This window comes from Gymnoscopelus braueri, assembly GCF_963280865.1.
Source record: "Gymnoscopelus braueri genome assembly, chromosome: 19".
In the NCBI taxonomy this organism is placed as follows: Eukaryota; Metazoa; Chordata; class Actinopteri; order Myctophiformes; family Myctophidae; genus Gymnoscopelus; species Gymnoscopelus braueri.
The window spans coordinates 17,439,019-17,452,088 of record NC_137621.1 but is presented as its reverse complement, the minus strand read 5'-3'; the positions used below and the strand labels follow the sequence as shown (position 1 = coordinate 17,452,088).

Sequence of the window (13,070 nt, the reverse complement as noted above, 5' to 3'; positions counted from 1 at the left end):
CCTGTTCTCTTTATTGCTGGCTGCCTTGTGAGTAAAGAGACGTACTGTATGTAACGTTAATGTGAATATATTCCAACGTGCTTCTTTGTCCTTTACTGTGTATGTAACTGTGTCTGTATCTGAAGTAGGACCGTCTCCAACTGTATCGGTCAATAGTCATAGGATTTGTTGTTGACTAAATGAATAGTCCATTCAATCGATCAATGCTTCTCCCACATCTTTCTGCAAATGTATGCAATCGTACGGAATTAACTTTAGATGTAGTGGCACACAAAGACAAAATATCTTTTCAATTATTATGTTTATAATTTTCCATGAACGGTATTAAACATGACTCGTCAACTCAATCGACTGACATCCTATATTTGTGAGCTACTTGACCAATACTCTGGATGTGCTTGTACTAATTTTATATGCTGCATGCCATGTGGTGCATTGGCTGAGTTTTCCCCACGTCAACATTGTCCTTTTCCTCTGTGCTTCTATTTGGGATACTAAGCCCAGCAGGCCCAGTGTCACCAGTGCTGCCCTCCCAGTATAGCAGAGGTCCCCCTCCGCAGTGTCTGGGAGTGTCCGGAGCAGCTCTACCCAGCCAAGCTCAACCAACGCCCTTCCAGCCCCAGCCTCCATGTCCCTTCCCCGGCCCCCTCGTAGAGATCACCCCTCCAGGGGGGTCCGGCTGTGCAGCTCCAGCCCAGGCTGTGTCAGGACGACTGCATCAGGCCTGTCAGCCGCTTTCCCGTCAACGACTTGCCCTGGAGAGACCAACCCAAGACGAAAAAAACAAACCAAACAACAACATCACTGACCTGAGCTTTAGGCAAGACCAGCATGTAAGCGTGAGGAGAGTGACACACGATCTCGACTGCATTGGTTTGCAAGAAGTTTGGTAACACTTTACTTAAAGGTCGGGTCTATAATGCATTATAATCACATTTATAATGCATTATAATTCGCTTATAAGGCATTATAACGATCGTCATGAATGTTTATAATCATGTCAACTTAACATTTATAACGTATTACAAGTGCTGGTCATTATAAGCTCATTGGAACAGCACATTATAACTACCTTAACTTAGTTTGTTATAAAGTATAAAGTGTAAGTTGTTATGCATTATTATACACATTTATAAGTGTTATAATGCCTTATAAGTGCATTATAATGCACTATAAATGTGGTTTTAACGCATTATGGACCCAACCTTAAAGGGGAATTTTGGACCACGGTTTTTCTTACCTTTTCTATGATGTCATGATGTCCTAGGATGAATGGTACAGTAGAAAAATGTCATAACTCCATCCCGGGTCCGCCACAGCTAAAAACGCGCGCCAATAGGCCTTGCGCTAGATTGCATATTTTGATAGCTTTTTCTTTTTTTTCTTTTTTTTTAGATCTGACGTTCATAGTGACAGAACACTATGCAACGTGATTGTCTTGAATGCGCCCCACCGGAAGTCTCGCTAGACGTGATTTCCGGTGGGGTGCATTCAAGACAATCACATTGCATAGTGTTCTGTCACTATGAACGTCAGATCTAAAAAAAAAAAAAGCTATAAAAATATAGATCATAGGTGCGCGTTTTTAGCTGTGGCGGACCATCCAAGGATATCATATCATAGAAAAGGTAAGACAACCGTGGTCCAAAATTCCCCTTTAAAGGAGTAGTTCACCCAAAAATTACTACAATTACACATCCAATGAAGCCTTGAATTCATGGAGATTTTTTTTTTGTAATAATTTGATGACCGGCGGAAAGATGCTAATGTCTCCGGTAGGAGACTGAAAGAGTCTCCTTTGAGTCTCCTATTGAACGATGACCCAGTCATCAAATTATTGTCTCAGGAATGGCTCAAAAACCAAAATGAATTCAAGGCTTCATGGGGTGTGTAATTGATAGAAAATACGATTTTTTGGGGGGTGAACTACTCCTTTAAAATAAAGTCTTACCAGAAGTTCATTCACAAAACATTCAAATAACCGTTGCTTTAATACATCTTTAACACCAGCACAATAATAGAAATTATGGGTCACTAGAGTGGAATGTGGTCATCAGTTCACACTGCAGAAAAAACAAAGCCACTGGTAGTGAGTCAGCCAGTGTGGTCTGTGATGGTGGGGGCAGCCCCAGCTAGCCTCCAGGTGACTTACCACGCTGCGGGTGAACTTCTCCAGGGAGGTGCGACGCCCCTGCTCAGTGTCTGCTGGCTGCTGCTATTGGGGGGGAAGCAGGGTGAGGGTTTGGGTCAGGTCAGGGTGTCCACGGAGGGGTGGGTGGGATTCGGGGGTGGGTGATATAACAGTAGATAGCGAGGAGGAGGCAGTGGAGCGGTGTAAGCAATAAGGACCAGGGGACAAAGTGGAGGTCACAGCATAGGAAATAAGAGAGTGAGAGACCGGTGACAGGCCAGCAGGGGGCGGAGTGCCTAAGCAGGGAGTGGGAAGAAAAGCTAACAATACACAGAGGTAGCTGTGATTGGCTACGAGACACTCCATTACATAGAAACTACCATCTGATAGATTTCTATTGTTTTACGCAGATTGGAGAATGTGAGTTTAGTCAAAGAGCAGCAGTTTGCGACCATGACATTTCTAACTTCCGACAGAACATGAAATGGATAACATTTGTACAGTGTGATTTCCACAGCGACTGCGCGTAGGCCTGTCACAATTATTACATAATGTCTAATCACAATTATTTTATATAATCGCAATTATTTTTGCATAATCGTCATAATAGTCATAATCAAGTCCATGTTAAAAAATGTCATATATTTTCAGAAATTACAATTTTTTTTGGAAATAGCTCACAGATCAGCTATTTCCACTATTAATGTTTATTTTTAAGTATAAAGTAATTAAATATGTGTTATTTGTCATATCTTTCCTGTGCAACTTTTGTTTACGAAGGCTAAAAGCCAAACAGAAATGTAATTTTTATTCATAATGTTCCATACATTTTCAACGACAGAAACACAATTAAATCGTTAATCGCAATTAATTGAGTGATAATTAATCGTCAACTTAAATTTGTAATCGTGACAGCCCTAACAGCGCGGGGAAAACGATATGAGGTCATCAAAATATGAGGTGAGGAAATGAAAGGAGAACAACCACAATGTGTGACACAGTGGGGGCTAAAAGTGAGTGTGTCTTACCTTCTTCCTGGCCAACAGGAGGTCTTGGTAGACGTTGGACCGCAGGAAGCGTGCATAGCTGTCACTTTTCATTAGCTTGTAGATGTGCTCCTGAAACAGGAAGAGAACTGGTGAGTGAGTGTGTGTACGTACGTGTCAGCCTGGGGGTTACAAATGTATGAAGGGAGGAAAATAGAGAGCCGTGAGAGAGACAGGGGGGAGGGGGGTTAATAATGGAGAGAGAAGGGTGCTATTATGTAATATGTAATAGTGGTCAGTGGGGCGGGGGGGTAGGGGAACAAGGGGTGGGGGGGGTGGGGTTTGGTGTTAGACCAAGCGTGCAAACATGAAACGGAGGATTTCCCAGGAGAGAGGAGCAGAGTGAACGCTGCAGCCGTCAGCTTTCATTCCTTGCCAGGGCACAACACCAACAACACTATGAACTGCTTGCATGGGCCCGTTCACGGACATTACCCGCCTCATTAGGCCCTGGCCAAAACAACGGGACATTAGAATAAAGGACCTCGGAAGCAGAAGTCTCCACCGTTCTTCTGCTAACGCCCTTCGTGCTTTACCACACGTGTGAATGCATGCCACGGTGTAGGGATTTTTTTGTGCTGCCAGGAGCTGTGTGCGCACAAACCCAGTTTACAGGGGTCTATATGTTCACACAGGCCTGTGCACGGGTATCCCTGCATGCGATACGTGCCCGTCTATGTCAGTGGTTCTCAAAGTGGGGTCCAGGGATCCCCCAAGGGTCCTTGTGGGGGTTCCAGGGGGTCCCCAGCTAAACGATTGATAGTGAGGAACCACATGAATCGTTGCAAGTCTGTAACGCCGAGAGTGTGTATAAATGGAACCAAATACGGGTCCATTCTGTTCCATTTGTACACTCTCAGAGTTATGGGGATCTGTGGCCTTAATGCATAGCAAACTGGCGGTCCTTGAAATTAGTAAGAAAAGTGATTTTGAGCACCTACTTGATAGGACAGGTGCGTAGGAGTAGACAGCCAATGCAGAAGAAGACTAAAAAGAATCCTGCACTGTCTTCACTTCACAGCAACTATTTAATGCAGAAAGTTCAGGTCTGAGCTTCACCACAGGATGAAGGTCAGTACCACAGAGAAACGTATTTTCTGCATTAATAGTTGCCGTAAGTGAATTCTTTTTTGGTCCTTGAAATCAAAAAGTTTGAGAACCACTGGTCTATGTTCCCAAACTTTTAACTCTCAAATGTTTATGTCTCTCCGGGACCCAAACTAGTGAAAATAGCCAAACTACAAGCTCACAATATGTCACAATGCGACGTGTTGAGAGCTTGTAGATCTGCTATTTTCAGTTCTTGTTATTTAAAAAAAAAAAAAAAATTCTTTGATTTCTGTCAGGAAACAGGAAAGGAAAATGTACTCAGGACCCCTAAAGATTGGTCCATGCACGGCCCACAAATGGGTCCCACGACCCACTGTTTGGGAAACACTGTACTACACATTCGCGCAGGCAAGACGTGCGGCTCTGGTATAAAGGTGACACGTGCTGACTGTTCCACCTGAGCGTCCTCAAAGCTGTATCGGCCCGGGTCCTTGATGTTCTGGCTGGTGCGCTCGTAGCTGTGGGAGTCCAGGTTGATGGAGCTGGGAGCTCCCTCGGCCAGGAACTCCTGCCAGATCTCCTGGGCCCGGGAGGGCACTTCCTGCAGGGGGCGCCGCTTCAGCTCCTGCACTGCCAGCCAGAACCTGGGAATGGATGACAGCATGACACGCTTCAGTGGGATCATCGTCTCTAATCCAGAGGTTCTCAAAGTGGCGTCCGGGCAAAATGTGTAAATACAGCACCGCAATGATTTTAACCCCTTCATCCATATTTTATATGTGTTGACTATTCAAAAATAGCAGATGTACAGTACAAGCTCGAGCTTGTAGATCGGCTATTTTTTTAAACATTTTAGAAAAATCTTGAAAAAAATAAATAATAATAATAATAATAAAAATTGAATAATTTAGATTTTTCTTCTCTTCTGGGGGCCTGTTAGCCTGGTAAACCCTCCCTCCGCAAATCTCATTTCCATTGGAAATGAGATTTCCGGAGGGAGGGTTTACCAGGCTAGGGGCCTGTGGCCAAATATATATCAATTTGGGGGTCCTTGCTTGGCACGAAAAGGTTTAATCCTCCCATTAACTGGATCACAATCCTCACGATGTTGCGAGGTGGGATTGTCTGTAGGGCTGCATCGGTTATTTTCTCAGTGATTATTCATTCGATTACTTTTTAAATTAGTCGAATAATCGAGAAACCCCATCTTTAAGCGTTATTTTAAAGTTTGCCGTACAACGGTAGCCTGGCATCACTTCAAACGTACGTGGGGACCGGTTGAAAAAAACAAGGCACATTTTCCTTTTACATTTCACCTATAATGACATAGGGAACGATTATTAATAAATACATTCATTAGATTATCGATATTATTTTTTATAATCGATTGGTTTAGATGTAATCGATTAACTGTTGCACGCCTAATTGTCTGCATGAAACAACAAATAGTATTATTCCCCTAAAAGGGCCTAGTATGTCAGGTAGCTCTGTGTGAGGCTCAGACTCACTGCAGGTTCTCTGAGCTGAACTCCGACTCCAGGAACTTGAGGAACTGGTCACGTCCTGCTGGGTCCTTCAGAGCTTCCTCCAGAGAGAAGCCCCACTTCTTCACTCGCTGCTGGCTGGGGTCTCGGCTGCTAGGAGGAAACAGCATGGAATACAATACCATAGAATATATTAGAATACAATAGAATATTTCAGTGGTTCTCACCCTGCGGGTCCCCACATAACTTTCTATTATTATATTTTGGGGGGGGGGGGGACCAAGCTGCGTCAAAAGTAATCCACAAACGACAGTAGAAAAACTGGTCAAAATTGGCCAAATTGTCAAATAATTTAAGAAAGAGGCAAACATTGTGAAAATAGCTGATCTACAAGCTCAGATCAGCTATTTTCACAATATTTATCTGTGTAACCGAGTCAAACTAAATGTAAAGCCTCAACTCCTACAATAACAAGTGCTTGTCAGGGTGGGGGGTCCCCAGTTCAAATATGATTGATTACCACTGGAATAATTCACCGACCCCTATTATTTCAGATCATTATCTGAGGTAGGACAAAGCACAACCATGTTTTTTAATAACTTCAATATGCCTAGTTTTTGGTTGGATGGTTGTATTAAAATAATATATACGATTCACGACTAGAGATTTTTACTGGTCGATTAATTTGACCCAGTGGTAGTCGACTAGTCGACTTAAATAAAAATAATAAAATAAAATAAAAATCTAATTATTTTTTTGCCATTGTTTTAATGCCATTACTATTATTATTATCCTCCTGCCTTTATTTTTATGCCGTTTTAAGGGAAGCGCTTCTGGCACAGCAGCACAGCAGCGTCTCCAAGGATCCTCAAAAGGGGGTTATTGCCCAATAATAGGCTATTATTGGGCATACTTTTGACCCCTTTTGATGAAAAATAAAGGCAGGAGGATAATAATAATAGTAATGGGCCATTACTATGGCATTTATTTATTGTTTCAATTATTCAACTAGTACCAACAAGGTCGACTAGTGGTAGTTGGTGAAAGCCCTATATACGATATATGTTTTTAAATATATAATGCATATTCTCATATTTCTATGAGACTACACGAGGACAAGCTGGCTCATGCATTAGAGTGGTAAGGATCCACTGCATGGTGCTCCAAAGGTTGGCCTCCTAGAATGGAGGCCAACCTACTAGAAATGCTTTGTTTGTACACGCTAGAGTTCAACCAAATAATCTGTAGAGTTTGATCTGATAAGTGATCGGTACACGCACCAGTGTGGTCCTCTCATGTTTCTCATGTGAGGCAAAGAACCAGTGTTGATTTTTGACAGCAAATTGTCTTTTGAATAAAATTCCATTTAGTTTTAGTCATATTTTAGTCATCTGAAATGTTTTAGATTTTGTCTAGTTTTGGTCGACTAAATATTCCAAGATAATAGACGACTAAATCAACAGTTGATTTAGTATTTTCAACAGTTAGATTTTGTATTTTGGCGGTGCCTTGATGGCGTCGTAATGCCTGATTTTACACTTGTCTGCATGCTGAAAATAGCCGATCTACAAGCTCACAACGCTGCTATTTTCAGAGCGCCGAGCGCAACCAAACATAAAATGACTTGTCTTTTAGTTCAACTGGATCTCTTCTCCACTCGTCCCTCACTAACATTTTAGTCTAGTTTTTATTTGTTGTCGAAATTGTCAATATTAAGTCATAGTTTTAGTCATGATAGCTTGTTTTTATTTAGATTTTGTCAGTAAAAAAATGGAGTCGACGAACATTTTTCGTCCTAGTTTTAGTCGACGAAATCAACACTGGCCAAAGACATGCTGGCGGGGGGGGGGGAGTGCATTGCTGACACACAGAGAAGACCGTCCACCTGGCAGGTGGACGGTACGAGGACGGTACGAGGGTGCCTGTCATGCTGAAGGAGAGGGTTCTCCAGACTCTGACTGTATTATTGAAGATGAGTGGGAGGAGGTCGATGAAGAGTCCCCACTCAGACGACGAGGCGGGGAAGGAAAAGGCAGACCACGGCAAAAACTGTGTCTGACGATGAGCAATGGTGGAAGAAATACTCAAATGTTTTACTTAAGTAAAAGTATCAATACCCTATTGTAAAAATATTGTAGAAAGTACAAGTTCGGTTTTAACCATTTGCTTGAGTAAAAGTACAAAAGTATTAGCATCAAAATATACACCAAAAGTAAAAGTACTCATTATGCAGAGGGTCCGACCAAAAGTAAAAGTACTCATTATGCAGAGGGTCCCATTTTCCCAAGTTTTCAAATGTATAAAACATCCTTTGAAAATAGCAGATCTACAAACTTACAACGCGTCGCAAAGCAACACGTTGTGAGCTTGTAGATCGGCTATTTTCAAATTGCCAATAGGTCTGAAGTGGTTTTGTAATAATAATCCAAATCTACAAAGTAAGTAGTAGCTAAAGTTTTCAAATAATTATAGTGGAGATAAAAGTCCAATATTTGCCTTTGAGATGTAGTGGGGCAGAAGTAAAATTGTTGAAAATTGGTACTCCATTAAAGTAAAAAAAATACCTCAACATTGTTCTTAAGTACAGTACTTGAGTACATGTACTTAGCTACTTTCCACCACTGGAGATGAGAGTGAGGAGGTGGAGGAAGAGGAAGAAGAAGAAGAAGAAGAAGAAGAAGAAGAGGGGGATGATGATGACGAGGACGCATTCAGCATACTCAGGTTTGTGGGAGCAAGATGGATGCCGTGAGAATGTGATCAAACCAGCTCGTTCCGCTGCCTCCATCGGGCAGACAGCAACTAAATCCAAACAAATCCTTTTACCCCAGAACCTAGGATGTAAATTCGACTGCATTTGCAGGCTGTATAACCCACGAAAGCCAAAGCCGGGTTGCCAGTTGCTTCAAGTTAAGCCAGAGACCCTTTCTGTAAACAGTCACTCCTCTTCAGAGGAAGGAGAGCCTTTTAAGCCTTTTCTTTTAACCCATTAAGACCTGAGGCCGATTCTACAAAAAAATGAAAATAAATATTGTTGCTGTATCAGTGGTGCTCAAATCTTTTCATGTCAAGGACCCCAAAATGACAGATGTATAGGCTACATACTGTAACTTTTGAATTGTGTTTAAATGTACAGTATACATTTCAAAGGTATTGATGATGACACATTTGCAATTCTCATTTTCTACGAATAAACTGTTTAATAAATAAACATCAAGTGGCTATTTGTTTTTAATATTTTGGAAAAATCTTGAATCGTTATTTTGGAGGGATTGCAGCCATCAGTTTGTGGGTCCTTCAATCTGGGAACCTATAGTAAAAAAAAAGGTTAAAAACAGCACCCTCTGCTGTTTTTCCTTTGAATTTGACTCTGGAGGGACCTCCCAATAGAATGAGGACAACATAAGGATGTTTCATTCTGAACATTCCTAACTATACACGTTGTAACAGGAGCTCCCGACAGATTCAGCTGCATAGCTCTGAATCTGTCTTGGGAGATTAGGGGTCCTTTGACATGAAAATGTTTGAGAACCACCTGAGGCCTCCTCACTTCAAATGACTGTATAGCACTGGTCATCAGCCCTCAGCAAGACACTCAACCCCCCCCCCCACACACACACACACACACACACACACACACACACACACACACACACACACACACACACAACCAGCGGAGGGTCTCACCCTGCCTCCAGGTCCCAGAAGGAGGTGTCATCAGTGAGCCAGGGGTTGGAGGGCTCCGTGGGCGCCACAAAGGGGTCATACTCCATGAACTGCTCCGTGTAGCTCATCAGACTGTCAGCCACTTTGGACACCTTCATGCAGTGTCTGTCCAGCTGCATGTTCAAGAAGGAGATCTGATGGAGAGAGAGACAGACAGACAGACAGACAGACAGACAGACAGACAGACAGACAGACACATGAGTGAGTGAGTGGCTAATACAGCGATTCCCAACCTGTGGGCAGTTAGGATAATGCATTATTGGCAAAACACTAAGATTTTATTGGCAATATAACTTTGCTCTCGGGGCAGAAACTTGAGCTTGTACATCTGCTACTTTTGCAATTGTTTTATTTGAATCCTGAAAAGTGACAGTTTTGGACATAATGAGGTTTCCACCCGACAGAGTCATGGTATTTTTTGTTTAAAAAAATACGTTTTCTTTGTGATACAGATAAATAGGAACTTAAAGTATACTACTTAGTTCTATTGTTCCGAGCCGGAACACAATATCGAATGATTGATCATTAAAATAAACATGCTCGGCCCGGACGGCAGGCGTAGCGGTTCGGCCACCTAGGCTGCGTATCTTATGGGTTCGAATCCCGATACCAACGACCTTTGCTTGCGTGTCACTCCCCATTTCATGTCAGTCTACTAACAGTATGCTATCAATAAAGAAAAAAAAATCTTAAAAAACAAAAAAATAAATGAACATGCTCTGAAGATGCACGCGGCCCACCCATGTGACCACTTAACGTGACCCATATGTGGACCACTTAACACGGCAGCGCTGCCGTCTGCCGTGTTGAGGGCCGTCTCGAAACGCTTGTCTCGTTAAGTGCAGGGCCCTGATCCAGAAAAGGTTGGGAAGAAGCGCCGGGGCGGCTATAGTGGCTTTATTATTATCAGCGAGCGTCTGCAGGATGTTTCTATAATGGATGACCGCACTGGTTAGAAAGAACCGTCAGTTTGCGTTATACAGTACCTCCTTCTGAACGTCCTCTCTGGTGGCCTTCCGGGCCGGTTGGGAGGGGATGTGGACCGGGCTCGGGCTCTGGCTGTCGTCTGGCGTTCCATACACTGACTGCAGGGGACAAGCCAGCGAGACACTCAACTTCAATGGGGGTGTTGTTGTTGTTGTTGTTAGATATCACTGGTACTTTCTTTAACCTCAGTGGTTCTCAAACTTTTTCATGTCAAGGAAAAATGATCTATACTGTATATAAATAAGAAAAATAATGATCTAACTATTACCTTTTTTACTCTGTGAGGATTCCTCTCTCTCCGGCACTTGCGAATGTCCATCTCTGTGGTATTGACACAGCCTGGCTGTGAGGGAGAGAGAGAGAGAGAGAGAGAGAGAGAGAGAGCGTTTCAAAATTAAGTCAGATAACAGCGCTTCACCACCGTTCAGTGGTGGAAAAAGTACTCAATTTATTTACTTAAGTACAAGTATCAATACCGCAATGTGGAAATACTCTTTTACAAGTAAAAGTCCTGTATTAAAAATGTACTTGAGTGTATTCAAAATATACTTAAAGTACCAAAAGTAAATGTCCCATTTCACAAGTTCAAAATGTATTAAAAAAATCATTTGAAAATAGCCGATCTACAAGCTCACAATGCGTTGCATCGCGACACATTGTGAGCTTGACCCCCAAACCTTGTAAGTCGCCGAAATATATATAGGGATGAAGTGGTTAATGTGTGTTTTGCAATAATAATCCAAAATTAACAAAGTAAATAGTAATTTAAGCTTTCATATAATTGTAGTGGAGTAAAAAGTACAGTATTTTCCTCTGAGATGTAGTGGAGTAAAAGTAAAAGTATTGAAAATGGTAAATACTTCAAAATTGTTAAGTACAGTTAACTTATAAGTACAGTACATGAGTACATGTACTTAGTTACTTTACACCTCTGCCACCAACCACCGTTATCCTACAAACAGAACCAGAGCAGAGACGTTTTTTTCCATTCAACAATTCCACAGAATCTGATTCTACCACTGTACTACTGTCAACCTAATAGGCCTCTCCGCTGAAACATCCAGAGCTTTTTGCATGCTTTTAGTTCCACCCTACCAAATTATTAATCTGTGCCACCTACTTCTCTTCTATTTGTCCTTTACCTCTCTAATTGCATTTCTCTGCCTCTCTGTTGTTTCTGTTTGATTCTCTCTCTCTCTCTCTCCCTCTCTCTTCCTTTTAAACCTGGCTTGAATCCCAGCTCACCACAGGCCGGTGGACATCCCAGAATGCTCTCTCTTGAGAATCCAAGATCTTCCTCTCGGCCTTGTCTTTCTTTCGGTCGATCCTGTGGAGAGATGACTATAGGTCAGAATTCGGGGCTCACACTCGCACGCACACACAAACACACACACACGCTGCTATGTGCATACATGCCATTCCCAATGACAGACGTCAGACCAGAGAGCAAACATCTCAAGAAGAATGGGGGGTCGTAACCTGTCTCCTTTGCTTCACCAAAGCAATGCCTGTCATTTCTGCCGCCAGTAGGAGTCCTTACATAACTGACATTTACCATTGGGGCGCTTGCTTGACCTAGTTCAACAGTCATGATGCAGCAGGACTTAATGCTCTCCCTCCACTTATGCACAGTGAGTGGACAGGCGTGTGACCGTGAAGTATACGGTCCCGGTTTGGCCCCCAATTGTCCCCGTTTTCAAGCTAGGTGTCCCAGAGTCCCGACAAACGTATCTTTAAAACACAACATGCACTACCAAATTGTCCCGGGGGTTTTCAACACAATTAAAATAATAACACTTGTTTTGAGTGCTTATACTGTAACATAGATGTTTATCATGTTCTGTTGTTGAAAGGTGCAGTCATTAGATCTGCCAAAGTGATAAAATAATTGTACGGCCATCCTGATGAAAACACCAGGTGAAAAAAAAAGTAGCAAAATTAGTAGATCTACAAGCTACAGCTCAGCTCTGGTTTAGGTTTTTGAAAATATGTTACCTACCCTACCATGAAGTGAATATTCATAAACATGGCAGATTAAGTAATACTGTATAATTCTAACGATCTCACAAATCCGGCTGAAGCCAAAATGCAACCATGCATTTTCGGTTGTTCCTCCAAGCCTGTGTCACAGCCTACATCTTTACCCGTTAGGTCTGTACCTTCTTTGGACTTGTTCTTCTTGGCCTTTTTAAAATATTTCATGCATCCGTGAAGAAATCGTTGGACACTTTAAAGCTGTTTTTAAACTACCATGTTTTTGATGTTTTTGTACTTTTATATTTGTACTGTATGCTGTGAAACTTGGATTCTTGCCTGATGTATTTCATATTTTGTATGTGTATGCTGTGCAGGTTTTTGGTCAACCATGGTTGTTTAAAAATTATGTACTCTGTGCTTTGAACTTTTTGCTGTACATATTTTTGTTTTTCTTATTTTTCAATTCTAAACTGTTTATATGATGTTCTGCATAGTAGTGTATTTCTGTCTGTCATTTAATGCCACTATGAATTGAGTACAAAAGGACCCCATTTGAAACAAGCCATTAGGCTTTCATGGGCTTTTTAATCCTATTTAGTTGACCTTGTATTTAAACTGTACTTTCATGCGCAAACCCCTAAATAAAGTACTCAATCAATCAATCAAACT

General features: G+C 42.0%; 1 protein-coding gene across 1 annotated transcript in view; it reads right to left on the bottom strand.

Annotated features, from left to right (window-relative positions):
* Positions 1–704: 704 nt before the first annotated feature.
* The window catches only part of LOC308074687 (regulator of G-protein signaling 6-like), a gene marked incomplete at both ends in the record, with an annotated part of 93,016 nt that continues 80,650 nt past the window's right edge, over positions 705–13,070 (bottom strand). The window contains 9 exons of the mRNA XM_080414193.1: positions 705–755; positions 2,153–2,215; positions 3,160–3,249; positions 4,685–4,871; positions 5,736–5,861; positions 9,399–9,571; positions 10,424–10,522; positions 10,693–10,767; positions 11,670–11,751. Coding sequence (XP_080270319.1) covers positions 705–755; positions 2,153–2,215; positions 3,160–3,249; positions 4,685–4,871; positions 5,736–5,861; positions 9,399–9,571; positions 10,424–10,522; positions 10,693–10,767; positions 11,670–11,751 — 946 coding nt within the window. The remainder of the gene's footprint in view (positions 756–2,152; positions 2,216–3,159; positions 3,250–4,684; positions 4,872–5,735; positions 5,862–9,398; positions 9,572–10,423; positions 10,523–10,692; positions 10,768–11,669; positions 11,752–13,070) is intronic.